Genomic DNA, 20,721 nt, shown 5'->3' with positions numbered 1-20,721 from the left:
AAACTGGTGGGTGAGCTACCAAAAGAGAGAAGTGGGGCTTTACTGACCTCAAGGAATAGGTTGCATGTATGTTTGTTGGCAAATGTTTATTAAAATCTGTATGTGGGGCAGTTTGATCTGGGCTTGATTTTTTTTTCCTTTTCTAATTTGTTGCAGAGATTGTAGGGAAATAGCTAACCCCCAACCACCTCAAAAATTTCAGTGCCTGTTAGCTAATTTTAAAAGAATCTAAAAGTTGCGAATTAAAACTATAGCTACCATTCATTATCACCACCATTTAATTAAACATTTTAACATCAAAATCTCACAAAATGGACTACTAGCAACTTTACACTGTCAGTAAACACTGGAAATACTTAAGTATTTAAAACTAATTTCGAACGCAATAACAGGATTGCACCATAACATTTTATTTTGCAGTGTTACACTTCATGCTAATGTTTTATTGATACAGGTGTGTCAGTCGAATCTTAAGACGTTGGGGTCTCCCAAGATATTAATTCTAAAAATTTTAGTGACATGCAAAATGGAGTCCAAATTGCCACTTCTGTCTGGTACTTTTGTTTTTTATCACAGTCATTGTTGTAAACCCATTTTCATCTGGATATGTAAAAATGGAAGCGACTCATCTAAGGCAACTTTAGTCCAGAATATTCTGGGTCAGAACAGCAGGCCCGTCTCCAGACAGGACTAAAATTAGCAAGGACAGATTGTGTGACCAGTTCACAAGCGCTGCAGTAAAGGTCAGTGGGCCATAGCCATCTCCAGCCAGGGCTAAGTCTGAGACCTTAGAACTGAGTGCCAAACTGAAAGCTCTCTGGGAATCAGCTAACGGAGGACACAGCTGCAGGAGGGAGACTACCAGTCTATAGACAAGTCATTGGATCAACTGCTATATGTGTGCTTAGGCCGTAGCACACTACTCACCACTATACCTTGCTCGGGGTTCTGGTTGATCATGAGGTCAGACTGAACAAAGGACTGAAATTTAAAAATAATTATTTTCTGAATGAACAATCAAAATGTTCTTGTAAGCACTGAGTGAAGGAGAGATGTTGTTAGAAGACACTTGGATCCCCAAAGACAGTCTTTGAGCTCCATTAAATCTGCCAACATAACCAAGAATCGATGAAAGGGGAAAATGTTTCTTATATTGTAAACTCACAGGAATCTGATTTTTCTCCCTAAGTAGGTGAAGAAGACAGTAAAGAATATAATCTGAGATTGCTGATTTCTTTTCCTGGATACACATTTGTTCAGGGGGTAAGGATTTTTATTTTTAAGCACCTTGAACATTCCTTCTCTTTAAATCCAGTTTGGGGTTGAGGGCAGCAGAGTAAGATGGAAGATGTAATCATCTATGATTCAGGAAGTCAGCTTTATAATCACCAGGCTGACCTTGAACAAATCAGTCTCTCTTATCCCTAGTTTCTTCATTTATAATAAGAATCAAAAAACCCCCTCTGGGGATGCCTGGGTGGCTCAGTGGGTTAAGCCACTGCTTTCGGCTCAGGTCATGATCCCAGGGTCCTGGGATCGAGTCCCACATCGGGTTTCTCGGTGGGGAGCCTGCTTCTCTCTCTGCCTCTGCCTGCTTGTGCACTGTCTGTCTGTCTGTCTGTCTCTCTGACAAATAAATAAATAAATAAAATATTTAAAAAACAAAACAAAACAAAAAAACTCTGACCCTTCACGTGGCATGAAACCAGGGCAAATGTTTCCAGAAGATCAAATGTTTCTTCACAGGGCAGTTTTAGTGACCAGAAACAGGTTAGGACTAAAACTACTTCCAAACAGTATATTAAAATATCCACCAACAACTTAGATATCTTCTTTAAAAGCCAGAACTGAAAAGAATGAAATTTGAGCTATAAAAGGTAAGTAAGAAGAGTATTGGAATCCCAGTCACTAAGAAACTAAAAGCATCAGGCTGAAAAAGATTTCTGACTCCTACCTCCCCACCCCAAGTTCTCGATCAGGACCATGTGTTCTAACGGGCCCTGGGTGCTTTACCTGTAATGCTGCCGCTCGGTAGACCGTTTTTTGTTTTTCGGGTTTTTTCTTTACAGTCCTTAGTTCCACCTTGGGTCTGCCGTTGCCATCCGTGTTAATAAATCTATCTTGTGGTCCAGAATTTTTGTTATCAACAGTTGGCTTTATTGTTGGCTATCTTAGTATAGAGGTTTTTCTCTTAACGATAACAGAAGACCTAAAGGAAAGGAGGAAAGCATTTGTGCATTTTCTTTGTTTTTGCCATCTCTTCCAGACCCAGATCACTAATTTATTAAGCTAGAAGGCTAGACTGAGTCTGAGGCAATGGACGATTTCACCATGTGCCCATCCCCCTAAAACGCTGACTCTTCTAATAGGCCTCTAAAATGATTCTAGAGTCTTGGTTTTTCTCCCTAAAGAGCAGAGCTCTTCCTTCAGTTCAGATAGCAGCCAAGGATATCTTAGATATCTGGATCGCTTTTAATCACAGCTGAAAAATTTGTAGAATTTAGGGTCTTTTATATTGTTCATAATTTTCAGGTGCTCTCTTCCTATGAATACACAGATCTTAGAGCTCAGAAGCCCTGTTAAGTGCTACAAAGAGGATCTTTCTTCCCCATTTCCAGCCATTAAGATTCCCACACTCTGATTTCCTAATACTGAAGAAGTCGGGCTGGAGTTAGAAGTAATCTGGTCCAAAAGAAATCTGGTCCAGAAACCTGGTTTCTATTAAGTGTTCTTCAGTCATCTTCTATTTAGACCTCAAGCCTGCAAAGTGTGGTTTTCATAACCCCTATTTGCCTGAAAAAAAAGTATTTGTTCCACAGAAACATGAGATGCAAAATTTTATGAGACTTTTCTTACATGCAAGTTCCACTAAAGACTGATTCATTCTCTGTCTACTACTGACTGCATAAAATACAGAAAGCTATCTGGCACTTTAACTTCCTTCTCAGTAAACCACGAGATAATGTGATTTCAAATCTGAAGAAGAACTAGGCGCAAATTAAGTCAATGGCCTAGGGTCTCATAAACTCAGAGGCGGGCCAAAATCTGAGAGACCTCTGCTGGTGATAGGAACTAGAAGTCGGCCTGGGCCTGCTCCCCTCCGCCACAGGGTGGCAGGATTCTCCTTGCCTGAAATCTCCAGGTCACTGAAAGGACAGGACTTCATCCACAGGATACACGTTATCTTCTTTGGGTTTAAGTAATGGTGTCAGACTGTCTGTTTCCAAGGGCTCATAAGCTCCAGCTCATTTTTGAGATGTTAACCAGCAAAATGTTTCCCACTCCAGAAAAGGTGGTAGCTTTTCACCAACAACAGTTACTAACTTTCTCGTTGTGCGCCATGCACCAATGGTGTAACCGGAAGGTAATAAACTCAAAGCCCAGGCTTCGGTCATAGTAAAAGTAGTTATTATTACATGAATACTGAAGGGCGGGCCACCCTGACCACCACTTCACATACATTTTATTTTCACTGCTACACTAAGAGACAGGCACTACTCTCATCTCCATTCTGTGGATGAGGATACCAGGGTTACCTACAGCTAGAAAGTGGTGGTTCTGGGGTCTGAACACAGGCTTGTCTGTCTCCAGACCCAGCTCTCAACCACCATGAATCATAAAGGAAAATTAGTTCATAGGGACGTATTGAGGTCATGTTTCTGTCGTCAGATAAAATAGTTCATTGGTGAGGTAGCCGTGTTCACAGACTTTACTATGTCCTGAAGTGGGGCCCAAATTCTTAACTACAAAAGCATTCTTGTACCCTCGGTTCAAGCATGTGCTACACGTACCCTTGCTTTAAAATAAAACCAAATCTTAGAGGTGTCTGGGTGGCTCAGTGGGTCAAAGCCTCTGCCTTTTGCTCAGGTCATGATCCCAGGCTCCTGGGATAGAGCCCCCCATCCGGCTCTCTGTTCAGCAGGAAGCCTGCTTCCCCCACTCTCTCTGCCTGCCTCCCTGCCTACTTGTGAGCTCTGTCAAATAAATAGATAAAATCTTTAAAAAAAAATAAAAAATAATAAAACCAAATTTTAGATAGTTTCACTACTTTGGTTCTAGAGACTGTGTTTTATTTGTCAAAATTTAAGTCACTGACCATTTCAGTAGATATGAATATTGTTTTTTTTTTTTTTTAAGTTAATTTGTTCTCAACATGCCAGTAGGGAACCTTAGCATATTAAAAGTTTTGAGAAGTCCAGGAAATGAATATTTGTTACTTTGTTTACCCTACTTTGTTTTTTCCTAAACTGATCTGCCCCAGAGTCTTCCTCCCTCCCCCTCAAAGCCACTGCCTGACTCATCCCTTACAATCAACAGTCCCTTCGAGACCCTCCAGGAAATACTACCTTGTATGGCAGCCACAAAGAACTTACCACTGCTTCCAAATACTGTCCTCTGTCACACCTCAGGGCCTTTGCATATACAGTTCCTTCTTCCTGGAATGGTTTCTCTTCTCCACCTGGATGAACTGTTACTCGCCCTTCAAGAAACAACTCAGATGTAACCCTCTCAGTGAAGTCTTTTTCCAGCTTTCCTAGATTGTCTCTCTTTTCCACTTGCACTGTACTGAGATTTCTACTAGGGGACTCTCTCATATTGTCATTATTTCTCATGGTTGCCTCTCCTACTTGATTATTGTCTCAAGAGTAATGACCGTGTTTTATTTATCGTTATTAGTGCCCTCATCTCAACCGCACCTCACACTTCACAGGTGCTCACGAGGTGTTTGTTGAAGGAATGAATGAAGAGGAGGAGCCAAAGATCACGTGGCTCTTTCACAGCCGAGCTGGTCCTCACACATGAGATGCCCCTCACTCAGAGTATCCTGCTCTTGTCGTTATGCCCAAATAGCAAAGGTGTGACATTGGGTCAGCCATTCTCCTGCCCATACACAGTGACAATACTGATAAATCAGCTTCACCAAACCCAGCCTTTTGGTTGGGAACCTCAAGCATCACTCTAGGACTGAGAGAGTGGGCCCGTGAGATGAAAAATATTTGATCTCCTTGCCCTATTCCACACTGTATCTTCCTATCAATCCATACTTGTAGACGTGGCAGAAGGCTGTAGATTGTAGAATTCTTCCCCCGCTTTGCTACAGACAAGGTTCCCCAAACTAGCGCTCTGTTACTTAGCAGCCTCTGTTCCTCTTCAGGAAGGCCCTGAGGTGAGGAGCTATAAGCTCACTTCCCCATCGGCCCCAATGCCCCCAGATCTTCCCAGCACCCTGATTTAAACAAGCTGCTGCTCCTTGGCACCAGGATGCAAGAGGAGATTTGCCTCCCACCCATTCATACACCAAGGTTTGCCCAAATATTTGCCCCCTAATTTTGTAGGGGCAGTGTTGGAACATTTATTGATAAATGATAGGAAAAGAATAGGAATGCAGTGGCCAGGAAACCAGCAGGTGCAGCATAAAGTTCATCATGAAAGTCCTGACCAAGGTGGGTCTGGCTGACACAGCACATGAGCTATTCTCTGTCTTGCTGCACTTCTCTCTGGAGATAATCTCCCCAAACCCTACTTTCCTTGGCTTTCCCTCCCTAGCCCCTCAGCCCAGAAGAGGCTGTTCTGGTCTGGTCATATGGCCAAGAGGACAGCAGACCACTAATCCATCAGTGAGCATCCCTTCTTTCCCCTCTTGTGAAGAGAAAAGGATGGCCCTCCCTGCTGCTTCTCCTGGCTTCTACATCTTAAGACCCTTCAAAAGTAATCCTGAAATAGCTTTTTGCCATGTGGCTGTCCTAGAAACATTTAAAAATAACAAAAATGAAATTGGTGCACCATAGTCTCATCCTTCCAATATGTCTGGATGACGAGCTTGAGTTGTAAAAGTGGCTAGTATTTATTGACTATTTATTTATCGAGCTAGTATTTATTAACCATGAGCCAGATACTGTGCTAAGTGTGTTATGTAAAATCTCATTTGTTCTTCATTACGTTTCCATATTATAGATACTGTTCTAGTCCTCACTGGAGGAAACTGAGACTTAGGATAACTTGCCTAATGACACATAGAATGGCACATAGAACGACACTTCGAATGGCAGAGCCTGGATTCTAAGATAGGTCTAATTCTAAAGTCCATGACCTTGGCTGTTATACAATTAGAACTGGATTACTGGGGTAATCTCAAAAATCTGCTCTACTAGGATAGCTTGCTCTAATCACACTAGTGATTCTCTATCTGCCAGCATAATGGCTTCTTATTAGTCCTCATCCTCTTAGCATCATCATCATCTTCATCATCACCTCTAATCAGCACATATTCTGTCAGGCCTCTTTCTGAGCAGTTTTACTTACATTAATTTTTTTAGTCACATTTTATAGATTTTTATAGATAAGGAAACTGAGAAGTAAAGTGACGTGTCCAGGGTCAGACAACTAATAAATAACAGAGCTGGGACTATGACCCACGCATCTGACTGTAGTCCATTCTCTCAACACGACATTATCTTGTCTCTTAATATTTGACACACATGCCGTACACTTTAAAAATTTATCTTTTTTAGGGGCACCTGGGTGGCTCAGTCGGTTGGGTATCTGCCTTCATCTCAGGTCATGATCCCAGGTCCTGGGATCGAGTCCCACATTGGGCTCTCTGGTCAGCAGAAGTCTGCTTCTCCCTCTCCCTCTGCTCTGCTTGTACTCACTCTCAAAGTCAAATAAATAAAATCTCTAAAAAATAAAAATTTATCTTTTTTTAAAAGATTTTATTTATTTATTTGACAGAGACCACAGGTAGGCAGAGAGGCAGGCAGAGAGAGAGGGGGAAGCAGGCCCTCTGCTGAGCAGAGAACCCGATGCGGGGCTTAATTCCAGGACCCTTAGATCATGACCTGAGCTGAAGGCAGAGTGACTCACTGAGCCACCCATGCGACCTCAAAATATATCTTTTTATCACATAATACATATTTGTTGTTAAAAAAAGAAAAAGTCAAGTAACACAAATATATAATATAGAAGTTGAAAGTTCCCCATAATCTTATCTCCAGAGATAACTACTGTTACCTTTACTAATACATATTTATATATATTTATGGGTGATACTACATATAATACTCATTAATATGTATTTTTCATGTTTTTACCCCAATAATATATCTACAATATTTTTCTACAACTCTTCAAAGCTCTACTTCATGTTTCTGAATGACCATATTATATGATCATAAACATGGACCTCATTATATTGACCATAAACATGTACTAGTGTTTCTACTGGTGGACATTTGAGATTTTCCTACTGTTTTGTTATCATTGAAAAAAACTAGGGGCACCTGGGTGGCTCAGCCGGTTTAGCCTCTGACTCTTGATTTCAGCTCAAGTCATATCTCAGGTCCATGAGATGAAGCCCTGCATTGGGCTCACTGCTCAGCACGGAGTCTGCTTGTCCCTCTCTTTCTGCTTGTCCCCACTTTCCCCTAAGCTCTAAATAAATAAATAAATAAACAAAATCTTAAAAGTAAAATCTCAAAAGAAGACAGAAGGTCTTCCTTCTGTATGACTCCAAAATAATACTAGTCATGACAACAATTAACATTTCACAGAAGCCAAACATTTCACAGTGCCAAACATTAAGTAAAGCACTTTAAATAGAGTGCTCTTTTTATTCACATTTTTAAGATTATTTTTTAATTTTTAACTTTTTTTAAAGTAAACTCCATACCCAACATGGGACTCAAACTCACAACGCCCAAACCAAGAGTCATAGGTTCTACCAACTGAGCCAGCCAGGTGCCCCTTCAGTTTTTTTTTTTTTTTTTTTCAGATGAAGAAAGGAAGACACAGGAAGTCTCACTGCAAGTGGGAAAGCTCAAATTTGAGTCCTGTTTTGATTCTAAATCACAGTGCATATATTATCTCTAAAATAAGTGTAAGTGTTCCCTCCCAAGCCCTTTCATTTCACATATACATATTCCATGGGTTTCTTACCCATTCTCTTCACTTCAGAATCTATCTTCTTGAGCTCCTGGACCAGACATTGCCAAGTGGATGCAGTGTGGGTACCTCAGATTTAACATATCCAGAATCGAAATCATCATCTTCCTCAGACCCTCCAGACATCCTCCAGATGATCTCCACTTGTCAGCACTGTCTCATTTAGTAGCATTGCCACTCATCCAATGGTCCACACTAGAAACTTCAAAGCCTTCTGTGACTCCTGCCTCCATCACACATCATATCTAATTGGTGCTAAGGTCTTGTTAGAACAGATCATAAATTGCTTTTCAATCCTTCCTCCCCAACTTCCTCCTACTATGGCTTTAGATAATTAAGTTCCCACCACTACCTCCCCCTTGAACTGTTCTATCTGCCTCCTAACTGATCTCCCTACTTCTAACATCCCGCTAGGTCCCATATCTTCTTCCATTGCTGTTAGAGTTAATGTTGTAGAGCCAATAACTGATGATGTCACATCTTGCTCAAATCCTTCTAACTACTAAATACGTTCTAAACTCCTTAGCATGGCACAGAAAAATCACATAATCTGACCCTAATTGATCTTTCCAAACTCATCTCCAGCATTTTCTTACTCATGTACCTTAAACCACAACCACCCTCAGTCACTTGTGTTTCCTCAGAAATATCAGATATCTCCATGCCCCTGCTTTTATTCATGCTACCTAAATGCCGTCCTCTGACTTCTCTGCTACCTGCTGATATTTTACTATGCTTTGAAAACCCAGCAGCCTACCCCCGGTGTGCACAGTTTCCACCCATATTTCTGGTCTCCCAATTTATTACTTGTCCTCTTTATTTATATTTCTATTCATGTTTTACTACAGACTAGCCATCTAGGCATGTGTGTCTCTTTTTCTGAAAGGACTCTATCTGAAACATATAAGTATTTTTAGTGCTTAGGAGGAGCCTGATGTGTAAATAATTAAAACTGAAGTACATTTGTGATTTAGGTAAAAGTTTACTCCCAAATCTGAGATGTTCTTTGCCTTTTTAAGACACTAAAATCTTACTTGAGGCTTGCAACTATCATTTTTAATCTTAGAATTAACTCCTACTTCAAGGGGCCATGTCTGCTTTCACTTCTTTGCAGAGACTTTAAAAGCCAAGAATTTGGGCTCCTGGCAATAAACGTTCAGTGAATGTTGTCATGGGGTTTCCGGAGGAGGTGGGGTAGAAAGCACAAGAGCACACTGGAGAATGAGCAGAGTTCCAGGACATCTGGGATTAATTATTCCAGCAAGAGGCTCGAGCAAAGAGAACAATTTTGGTACTGTTTTTTTTTTTTTTTTTTGACATCTGGACTTTGGCAGCTACTCCTATGGCTTTGCTCAGCAGTTGTTGAGGAATGAGATATGGGCTTGTTTCTTTGGAAGAAAAACCTCCACTGACTCCATTTCTCCTACAGCAGGATCCTTCAAAAGACTTTTCCTCTTTAATGGATTTTCTTGGCAGGTCCTGGTCTCACTGTCATCTACAGAGAGGATCAGTCTCCATGCACCTGAAGAAATTCATACTACCTGGGGTCTGAATTAGGTTAGACCAATCCCTCCTAATTTCTCCTTCTCCTCTTGTTTTTTTCAAACCACAGACAAGGAACAAGGAACAGTGAGAGACCAGAAGGAAGACCTGAGACTACTGAGGAAGTACAGTCACTTCAGCTACTTGGAAGTTTCTCTTGTTAAATACAAGCTGAGTAGAACTTTAGCTCCAGTTTTGAGGGAGAAGGGGTCAGGGGAGGCTGTTTTGCAGACACTGACTGAGCATAGACTCTGCCAGGCACCATCCTATGCAAGTTCTACATATTATTTTATCAAAAATTCACAACAACTGGATGTGGTATATCATTATCTATATTTTAATGATGAGGAAACCAAGACTTAAGGAGGTTAAGTGATTCCCCCCAGGCTACATACCTAGTAAGTGGCAGAGGCAGGTTACGCTGATAGGGATGAATCCACTAATATATACTCCTTACTCACTACTTATAAAATAAAATAATAATAATTGCATGACATACAAAAGCTTCTCACTTAAATATTCAGACCTATTGCCTCCAGCATCTCAGAAAGATTATCACCATCATAATTATTATCCACTGTGAATTTAAGGCCTGCCAAGACTTGATCTAAGTATGCTATATTATATATAAACTTACTCTCAGAAAAGCCACCTTTTGAGCAAGATACTATTATTTTCTTAATAAATAAACAGAGGCCGAGAAAGGCTTAATAACTTCACCCAGGTCGGAGAGGTGAGGTTGGGGCACGAGTTTTAAATCCAAACAGTCTGCCTTCAGACAGTAAGCTACATAGCCTACAAAGAGCACATTCCGCTGTTAGAGTTTCAAAATCCCAGCTCTGCCTCTTCCTAGGAAAATACCAGTCCTCAGTTTCTCCTCATGTAAAATGCACTTCTGGAGACTTACTGCTAACCAGGTGTCTCCATATGTATTCTCAAATGCATCAAAGTCAGAATCCCTATCCCGTAGTAAAAAGAAGTGCATTTTGAACTATGATAAATGTGCGTTCAAATCTTAATACACTTACCAGCTAGGTGATTTAAACAAGATACTCAAACTTTCTGACTCTGTTTCTATCACCTGAACATGGGAGATAAAACACCTACCTAACAGGATTATTTGAGGGTTAGAAACAGTATATATATTTTATAATGCCAGGGAATTGGAAAGAGTTCTATATGACACCTATTATTTTGTTATGGGGGCACCTGGGTGGCTCAGTCTTAAGCATCTGACTCTTGATTTCAGCTCAGGTCATGATCTCAGGGTTGTGAGATCAAGCCCCAAGTCAGGCTCTATCCTGGGTGCAGAGCCTGCTTGGGATTCTTTCTCTCTCTCTCTGCCCCTTCCCCCTCCTAAAAATATATATATATACTATACACACACACACACACACATATGAACTTCTGAAAGTTCACTTCTGAACCTTATATATTTAAATATTTATATAACTATATATAACTAATTATTTTCTGAAAGGTCATTTCTGAAATGAACTATATAAATACATATAACTCTCTCTCTCTCTCTCTATATATATATATATATATACATATATATATATATAGTTATGGTTCTTGACCAGGAAAATATACTTTCATACCCACTAGCAGGAAGGGGGCAAAGTTCCCCATATACCGTCCTCACATGGGCATTACTAGAGAGGCTAGAGAACCCTCCTCTGGATACTAATAGAGCAGGGCACCGTCTTCTGTTGGGCCTAGTTGAAGTGTGGCTCTGACTCATGGGTGGGGATAGGATGGACTGACTGTGTTCTCTCTGCTCATCTTGTCCCTCACCAGTCCAGCCTGGTGAGAAATGTATTCATTGTGAGCCATCTCCAGTGAACTACAGTCAGGGTCCTGACTCTTACTCCATAGCAATGCCCCTCCTTATTAGAGGGTGCTAAGAGAAAAGCACATGGCCTTTAGAGCCACACTTGCCTAGGCCCAAACCTCTAAGACTAAGTGAATGCAGGCAAGTTCCTTTGCAGAACATTGGGCTCCATCCTGTCAGATGAGAGCTATCATACTAGGGGTTTGTGAGGATTAAGTACTTCATGACTATGACCTAGCTCAGTTATAGGTGCTTACACCCAACAAATTTTAATTATCTTCCTTCTTTGAAAAGAATAGTTCAAGGTCAACATTATTCTGAGATGAACAAAAAGCAATTGATATGCCAAAGATAAAGAAGGGGGCAAGTCTACACAAAACACTATTTTATTACTGACTCTGGAGATAAATCTCCCCTGCCAAAAAACTTGCCTTATATCAAAGGACCTAGATTTTGTATGTTCAGCAAGAAAAAAACAAGTTTAATGTATTCATTTACTTTGTATATGTCAATATTGGATCTGTCACAAGTTGTCAGCTGAGACACTACCTTGTGGGATTTGGTTCCAAGGCTCAGCGTTGAAAGAGATATTATAAATACCAAGTATTATTGCAGCAGACCCCCATAACACTGGTTCCTGAGGCACTACTAGAATTCAACTGGTTACCTCCAAAGGATTTAGCCAAATCCATAGTACAAGTTGGCATTTTGCCTTACTAGCAACAACAAAAAGGGTGATCGCCCCTACTGAATGAATCAGGCCATACTACCCACATACCCACACAGATGACCTGGTAGATGACCAGAGTCACAACTCACCTTTGCAATAGGGTAAGGAGGTCTCTTGTGTCTCTGCTTTTACTGTGCTCACTTCCATATAAGAGGATTTGAATCATCAGACACTGTAGGTAAGTTGAGAAACATAGCAGGTTAAAGAGTATCAGGAGACAAGTACCTTCATGATAAACCAAACTCAGGAGAGCACTAGTAGAATTGAGATATCACAAGTTTACATTTCAAATTTCTGCACAGCATCTCCTCCTGGTTCCCAACCATGGAGGAAAAAGAGCCTATATTGAAGGCTGTGCACACTTCCATGCTCTATGTGTATCATTCTACTTCATTGCACCTCCCTCTGCCATATGTGGCTACGGATCACCAAAGTGACAGGGCCCAAATATGGCTGCAGTATGGTTTCCCTGAGGATTTTCCAAATAGCTATGACCAAGTGGATGGACATAAATGAGATTTGTGTAGGGTCCTAAATTTGCATTGCATCTTCAAGATGCTGAACATCAGCCAACAAAGAACAGTGGTCCCTGAGAGAGGGCAACCAGTGAGATAAAGCCAACGACTGCCCCCAGATTATTGCTTTGAGAGCCTTTCCAGGCCATGATGCAGGGAAAGGAAAAAAGTGAGGCTCAGCAGACTCCACAAACAGAGGAGAAGGAGCTGGGAGTCCCAAGAGACTTTCAGAACACAGTAAAAGAGAAGAGACCGCTGCATAGAACAAGATCCAGGAATATCTGCAGTGGGTCCCCCTTAACTATTCAGCAGAGTCCTGATGAGCACATCCATGTGAGAAAACTGCCAACACTGGGGTAACAATCAGCTGAAGGGCCTGGAGGGAACAGGGCTTGGTGCAGTGCTTTCTTCCAACCAGCCAATCTGGAAAGCCTCATCTTTCACGGGCCTTTGGGTGGTGTACTCAGAAGTCTTTTGCCTCAGGAAGGGGGGATACTAGCCCTTGGCTAAGTGCTGCTCTCGTCTCATCTACTCAGTCTTAAAAAACAAGACCTAAAAGGACCAAACTATAAATCAAATGACTTCTAGAAAAAGTTCAAAAATACTTACAGGAATACAAAAATATCCAGCACGAATAAGGGCAAATATACAATGTCTGGCATCCAAACAAGGATAGCAAGGCACATAAAGCAGCAGGAAAGTGTGTTTCACATGAGATAGTATAGTGAGAGAAATCTACCAAAATCAACCCCAAACTGATACAGATGTTAGAATTAGCAGAGAAATATATTAAAACTGTTATTGTAACTTTAATCATGTATTAGAAAAATTAAGTGGGGACATGAAAAACATATTTTCTTTAAAAGACCCAAATCAGGGGTGCCTGGGTGGCTCAGTGTTTAAGCAGCTGCCTTTGGCTCAGGTCATGATCCGAGGGTCCTGCTGGGATTAAGCCCCATGTTGGGGGGGGTCCCTGCTCAGCGGGGAGCCCGCTTCTCCCTCTCCTGCTCCCCCTGTTTGCGTTCCTTCTCTCACTGTGTCTTTATTTGTCAAATAAAATAAAATAAAATAAATATAAAAGACTCTGGTCCAGGCATGGGCACAACAAAAGTTTCTGTAGGATGTTCTCCCTTAGCACATCTAAGAAAGTGAATTTTTAGTTTACTTAAAAATTAAAAAGGAATAGAGAAGAAAGGAAAAAAGAAGGAAGGAAAGAAAGAAAGGGAGGGAGGGAGGCAAAGGGAAGCAGGAGAGAGGGGAGGGGCATGAAAATACACGCGTGTGCGCACGCGCACACACACACACACACACACACACATGCGCGCACACACACTGCGTGCACGTGCACATCACTCCTCACGTTGTGCTTAGGGGTCTGGGAGAAAATGTAAAAGGCAGCCAGAATTCACCTTCCTTAACAGCTGAATCGCCTTTCTGAGCTGTCCTTTGGCAAAGCAGATCCTGCCCATGTTGTAAAAAGTTTCAGCCACCTTTTCACTACAGTCACCATAGCTGATGACCTGAGACTTCAGTGCAGCCTTTAGCAGTCTATAAGCCTCCTGGGGAGTTAAAGAAAAGAGTTCTATAATCATCCTGGTAATTCTGAAGGAGTATGCCAGTTCTAGTCCATTAACTCTATGGAGCAGGCATTCTATGCCACACTGACGTGATTCACCAGGATCAGGATGTTGTGACTGTGATCCATATGTTTCTGTGAAGAATTAGCATTCTGAGCTTACATTTAATAATAACAGTTAATTCATGCATGCCTATCATATTTGTTTTACAGATGAAGGAATGGACACAAATAAAATCTAAGGCCCTGGCTCAAGATTGCACTGCCTCTTGTTGATTTACCTGTTCAGATTTACCTGTTTTTCCCCATTCTGGACAAGCCATTTGCAGAATTCTTCAATGGTTGTCACTGTTTCATAATCCGTTGGGCCCAATGTTGCTTGATATGCATTGATACTCTTTATAAAATATATCTCAACAGCATCTGCCAAAAAAGGAGAACATTGAAGGCAGGCCGCTAGCTTTTACAAGTAGGTAATACAGCTTTGGCTCAATTAGACATTTCATACTTAAAGTCATTGCCTGTTTTCGTTCCAGGTCTCATAAAGACCCTTGAAAAGTCTGAGATATAATTTAATGGTATCAGTTGATGTAATTTTATTCTATTGATGAATGGTATGGATTTTTCTGTAGGAAAAGAAAGCCATGTCTGAATAGCCTTATCCTAAGACCCCAAATAACTACCATATTAAACCTCCAAGGCAATGAAAGACTATATATTTAGCTAAATTAAACTCTGATTGAGAATATTGTTTACTCGGATTCCTGCTAACGGTGTGTGTGTGTTTTTTTGTTTCAAAAAGTATTTTAAATAGAGTTGTTATTGTTTAAAAATTTACTTTTAATGTTGTCTTTTATTCCAAACATAACAGATGTTTATGTAATCAGTCTAGAAAATACAATAGAAGCAAAAAAAAAAAATGACAATCATCTTCATGCACACTACTCAGAAGCAGGCACTGTTAACATTTTTTGCCACTGTATTAAGATATAATTGGCATACCACACATTTAACCATTGTAAGTACACAGTCTGATGCTGTTTTAGCAAATTTGTAGTTACATACTCATGATCAAAATCCAGTTTTAAAAGATACCCATCACCCCCAAAATGTGTCTTCATGGCTGGTTGCAAGCAACGCCTGCTCTCATCTGTCTGGCAATCACTGATCTTTGTTCTATCTCTGTTCTTGCCTCTTCTGGAAATTTCATATAATTGGATTCATATAACATGTAGTCTTTTGTGATTCTTTCATGCATCATGCTGTTTTTAAGGTTCATCTATGTTCTTGCGTGAATTAGTACTTTATTCCTCCTTCTGCGGAGTAGATACACATTTTGTTTACCATTCACAAGTTGATAAATATTTGTGGTTGTGTTTATACCCTATTATCCACATATCAGTTCCAGTTCTCTTTGTTCCTTTCTGTGGATTTGAGTTAACACGTGCTCCCATTTTCTTTTGGCCTAAGGGCTTCCTTTAGTATTTATTTTAGGCCAAGACTGCTACCAACAAATCTTGTTTATCAGGAAATATTGATCTCACCTTCATTTTCTTTTCTTTTTGTAAAGTATTATTGAGGCAATCTCTCCACCATTTGGGGCTCAAACTCACAACCCCAGGATCAAGAGTCACATGCTCTTCTGACTGAGCCAGTCAGTGAGCCAGAGTGGCTGAGTCAGTCAGCCAGTCAGTCTCACCTTCATTTTCAAAGGGCAGTTTTTCCTGAATATACAGTTCTTAATTGAATTTTGTTCCAATATTTTGAATGTTTCCCATTACTTTCTAGCCTCCATTATTCTGAGGGGAAATCAGCCATTAATCATATCATTGTTTCCCTGAACAGAGCTGCTTTTCCACTGCTGTTTTCAAGATTTTCTTATCATTCAGCAGTTTGACTATGTGCCTAGTTGTGATTCTCTTTATGCTTATCTTACTTGGCATTGAGAATTCTGGATCTGTAGATAACAAACCCGGGAAGTTAGGGGTCATTATTTCTTCAGATAATTTGCTGCCTCATTCTGCCTTCTGAGGCTCTTACATGTCTGTTGATACACCAGGCATTGTCCCACAGATCCCTTATGCTTTGTTCATTTTTCTAAATCAATACCTTTTTTCTCTGCTCTTTGGAGATCATCTCCAGTGCCATACCTTTGAGCTATCTCATTCTCTCCTCTGCCATCTCAAATCTGATGTTGAGATCATTTAATGAATTTTCATTCAGTTGCTGTATATTACAACTCTAGAATTTCCATTTGGTTGTTTTTATCCTAAATAGTTTCTATTTCTCTGTTGAGACTTCCTAGTTTCATTGCATTTTCTTTTAATTTTTTGGGCAGTTTCTTTTAATCCTTTGAAGATATTTTATAGCTCCTCTTAAGTGTTTGCTAAATCCAACATGTAGCCCACTCAAAGTCAAGACATATTGACTATTCTTTTTCTGGATGTAACCATGGGTTGTTTTCTTTGTATGCTTCTCTTTTGTTGAAACTATACATTTTAGACATTATATAGTAGCAACTACAGATTCTGATATATTTTTGTGAGGTTTTTTGTTTTGTTTTAAAGATTTTATTTATTCATTTGACAGAGAAAGATCACAAACAAGCAGAGAGGCAGGCAGAGAGAGAGGAAGGGAAGCAGGCTCCCTGCTGAGCAGAGAGCCCGATGCAGGACTCGATCCCAGGACCCTGAGATCATAACCTGAGCCAAAGGCAGCGGCTTAACCCACTGAGCCACCCAGGTGCCCCTGTTTGGTTTGGTTTTAATGAGTTGCCTAGACTTAACTATAGTCTACCTCCTCCTATGTTAGGAGGTGTCTGAATGTTAATGTCTTTGCTCAGATGTTTGATTTCTTTAAAGTAGACTTTTTTTTTAAGGCAGTTTTGCATTCACAGAAAAACTGAGTGGCAGGTACAGTGATTTCCCATATGTCCTTGCCCACATACAGACAGCTGCCAAAACAATTTCTGGGTGTGTCTGTGAAGGGGTTTCTGGAAGAGATGAACAACTGAATTAGTACTGAGTAAAGATCTGTCCTCAACAATTTGAAAAAAAAGGGGGGGGGGCAAAGGAAGGTGAATTTTCTTCTTCAGCTGGAAACCTCTCTTTTCCTGCCTTCAAATATTGAAGCTCCTGGTTCTTGGGCCTTTGGACTCTAAGACTTACCAGTGTTCCCTTTACTTCTATTGGTTATATTTCTCTGGAGAACCCTGACTAATACAGATTTTGATACCAGGAGCAAGCTTGAAAACAAAGACATTTGTTTGCCAAATCCATGGCTGAGTACCCAATCAGACAGCAGCAGAGAGCAACACTGAACCTCTGTTTTTGCACCATTACCTAAGGTGATTAGCCAGCTACCTGGTAGCAAGCTGATTATACTGAACCATTTTCTTCATGGTCCTTAAGTAGAAGAGGTATCTACTCTGGATATAAATTTGCCTTCCCTGTATGCAATGCTTCCACCAAAACTACCATCCATAACCCACAAATGCCTCACCCACCATCATGGTATTTTCCACAGCATTGCTTTGGATCAAGGAACTCACTTCAGGAATGAAGGCTTCTTCGGTCATCCCACCAAAGTAAAAAATCATTACCAGGTGAGGAGGTTGTTAAAGGCAAAGAGAACACAGGATAGGTGGTACAAAAAGGTAGTTACAGCAGTTACAACCAGATGACCACTTAGAGAACTGAGGACTGTAACTGTCGTATTTCCTCATTTTGTTATAAATACGCTTGTGTGTACATATGCCCATTTAAGCAAATATCTTATTTTTCTTCTTTTATTCCCTTTTCATGGAACAGAAGACATAGTGATATTATATCACTATTTAAGTATTATTCATTTTAATCATAGTTTTCAAGTTATGGATATCAGAAGAGTAAACATCATTGAAGGACTTTATCTCTTCTGGGAAAGGGTAACTAGTACATTTCCAGTAGTACCCAGGGTAGTTACAGCATATTAAACACAATTATATCTCTATCTGAAAATTAAGTATGTTTGAGGAGATGCTTGTAAGGATCAAGCTGACAAGGAGTAGACCTGCCATGTTTCATTTTGTGTCAACTTGACCATGCTAAGGGATCCCCAAATAGCTGATAAAACATTATTTCTGGAGTGCATCTGGGAGGGTGTCTCCAAGAGAAATCAGCATCTGAATCCATAGACTGAGTAAAGAAGATCTGCCCTCACCAGTATGAGTGGCCATCATTCTATCCATTGAGGGTTCAAACAGAATTTAAAAAGAAACCAAAAAAAGGTAGAAGGGTGAAGTCTCTCTCCCTAATCTTGAGCTGGGATGCCTATCTCCTGCCTTTGGACATCACATCCTTGTTTTAAATTCCCAGTCTGATCATTCAAATATCCCTACTATATCTGAGTGTGGTTCTGATGCTTGCTGTGTCTCTTCAAACTGTGTGCTTTTTTAGATTTGTTTTTTTGTTTGTTTTGGGATTTTGTTTTTTGTTTTTGTTTACCATGACTTATAATTGTTCTTAATAGGTGGACATGATGTGCTGGGTAAAACAAACTGTTCCAAATAGGCCTCCAGTAATTGGTGGTAAGATTTAGGGCTGGAGGGCAGAGGCGAGAAAGCATTCTATAGTCCTACGATTAGCTCTCAGTCTTTCAGTGAGCCTCTGCTTCTGAACTGTGAACTTCACAAGTGCCTCTCAGTCCCTTTTTCCTTTGGGTAGGATAGGATGGCTAGAGGAGGCTGAAGTTGGGTATTTCCTTCCCCCAGTCTCGTTTGGCTCTGAAAAACCTGCCCAATACTTTAGACTCTGGTGAAATAGTGTCTTAAGGACAGGCCTTGTTGAGAACAAGCTCTAGCATATTTTTAATTGGTTACTTATCCCCTCTCCCTGTTGGAAGCAAGGGGGCATTTCTCTCCATTTTCACTTTGAGAACCTGGTCAAGCTTCTGGAAGTAAATTTCACAAATGTGTGGAGTCCTCCTCTATGACCAGGTACTTGGAATTTTTAACTCTCCGTCTTGTGCACACTGAGCTTCCAGAAATTTATCAGTTACAGGTCAGGTATTCCTACCTCAGTACTGGTTGCAGTAGAGATAGGCATCCGCTCAGGCAAACTGGGGTTCTCTGGATGCTTTGGTCTCTCTAGTTTTAGGGGCAGTAGTTTGCCCTGTGACCTCACCTCTCTGCCAGATCTAAGAAGAGTGGTTGGTTTTCCAGTTTGTTCAGCTTTTTACTTTTTGTTAGGATGGAGCAACAGCTTCCAAGCTCCTACATGCCAGACTAGAATCTTTGCTTGTGTTTTAATGCTTATTTTTTTAAATTTTGATCTGGATTCCTGGGATTACCCCTCTGCCTGCTAAGTTTAGAGTTGATCCAAGTGACTGACTCGGAAAGAGGTTGTGCTCAAAAACCTTTACAGTGTTTGTCTTCTATTCTCTATCAATCGATCTGTATGTAGACTGAGGTGTGCATTCAAAGCTCTGCTGCATTTCAAGTCTCCTTCGCTCATGATTTTCCACATCTCCTCTGCCCATATAATGTCATTTTCCAGTGGACTCAGGGCTTATGTGGCCTTTTCTTGGCTCTCATTTCCAGGTTTTCCTGTTAACATTTCTGAGTGGCCTCTAATTCCTAAAAAACCAGGACAGCAACTTTGGGCTACCAAATACTCAGGCTTTGATGATGAATCTGTTTGCCCCTTGCTCTGAACTGAGTCCGAGGTCTCTGCCACAAAGCTGCTGGTTTTCTCAGCCAGCTCTTCTCATGGACTAGGGGTGGGGTTGGGGGAGCAGGGGTGCAGTGGGTGGGTGCGAGCAGCCTCAGGCAGAAAGGCCAAGAAGAGTCTTTCTTTACCCAAAGCTCTAGCAGTTTTTCAAGAATGCTTTGCCATTTGTCGTCTGCTTATTTATTTCCAGTGCCCTCAAATGACTGTTTTTGACCATTTTATTCAATGTGTGTGTGTGTGTTGAAAGGATTCACAGACCTCTTTGTGAAGGCAGAGCCCAAAGTCTCTACCATTGTGATGTACATTTTGATGCAGTTTTGCCTAATCTGAAGTAGGCATGTCATGTTTATATATATCCACATATATGTCCTACAAATGCAAGGTATTTTCTCCTTAATGTTGTTGTTTCTAACCCTTTTTATTTATAAAGTCTAATCCTCTTAAAGACTATAGAATTCCATCTCACTAACATACCAAATATTCCTTTTACTCACTGATAAACATTTAGGTTGTTTCCAGTTTTTATTTTAAATAATTACAGTGCCACAGTGAACATCCTTATATAGGTTTCCTTTTGATTTTACTAGGTATTATCAGGTTGTATTGCAAATTTCCTATCAATTTATACTATCACTCCCACCATCTGTGAATGAACAGACCTGTTTTCCCACAATAGACATTTTCATATTTAAAATTTTTTTACAAAGGATGGGTGAAAACTTGATTTTAAAGATATGTATCATTTTAAGATGTGTAACATTCTGTCAAATTATACTTGAGAGTTTGTGTCAAATTGCTCTCATCAATCCTAAATGTTATCATTTTTTGCAGTGGTGACAATCTGATAGAAACTTGTATCCTTGCTGTTTCTT

General features: G+C 40.4%; 1 protein-coding gene across 4 annotated transcripts in view; it reads right to left on the bottom strand.

The window, feature by feature from the left end:
* Nucleotides 1-280: 280 nt before the first annotated feature.
* TTC23L (tetratricopeptide repeat domain 23 like) overlaps nucleotides 281-20,721 on the bottom strand; it is a 48,700-nt gene continuing 28,259 nt past the window's right edge. For 3 of the 4 annotated variants that reach the window (XM_059416983.1, XM_059416984.1, XM_059416986.1), the window contains exons 9-13: nucleotides 14,437-14,564; nucleotides 13,975-14,124; nucleotides 12,140-12,222; nucleotides 4,374-4,480; nucleotides 281-2,209 (exon numbers count right to left, since the gene is read on the bottom strand). In XM_059416983.1, coding sequence (XP_059272966.1) covers nucleotides 4,399-4,480; nucleotides 12,140-12,222; nucleotides 13,975-14,124; nucleotides 14,437-14,564 — 443 coding nt within the window. In that variant the 3' untranslated portion in view covers nucleotides 281-2,209; nucleotides 4,374-4,398. The remainder of the gene's footprint in view (nucleotides 2,210-4,373; nucleotides 4,481-12,139; nucleotides 12,223-13,974; nucleotides 14,125-14,436; nucleotides 14,565-20,721) is intronic. The other variant, XM_059416987.1, reaches the window with a different exon arrangement.

Source organism: Mustela nigripes, chromosome 12 (assembly GCF_022355385.1).
Source record: "Mustela nigripes isolate SB6536 chromosome 12, MUSNIG.SB6536, whole genome shotgun sequence".
Classification (NCBI taxonomy): domain Eukaryota; kingdom Metazoa; phylum Chordata; class Mammalia; order Carnivora; family Mustelidae; genus Mustela; species Mustela nigripes.
This window is presented reverse-complemented; position numbering and strand designations above follow the sequence as displayed.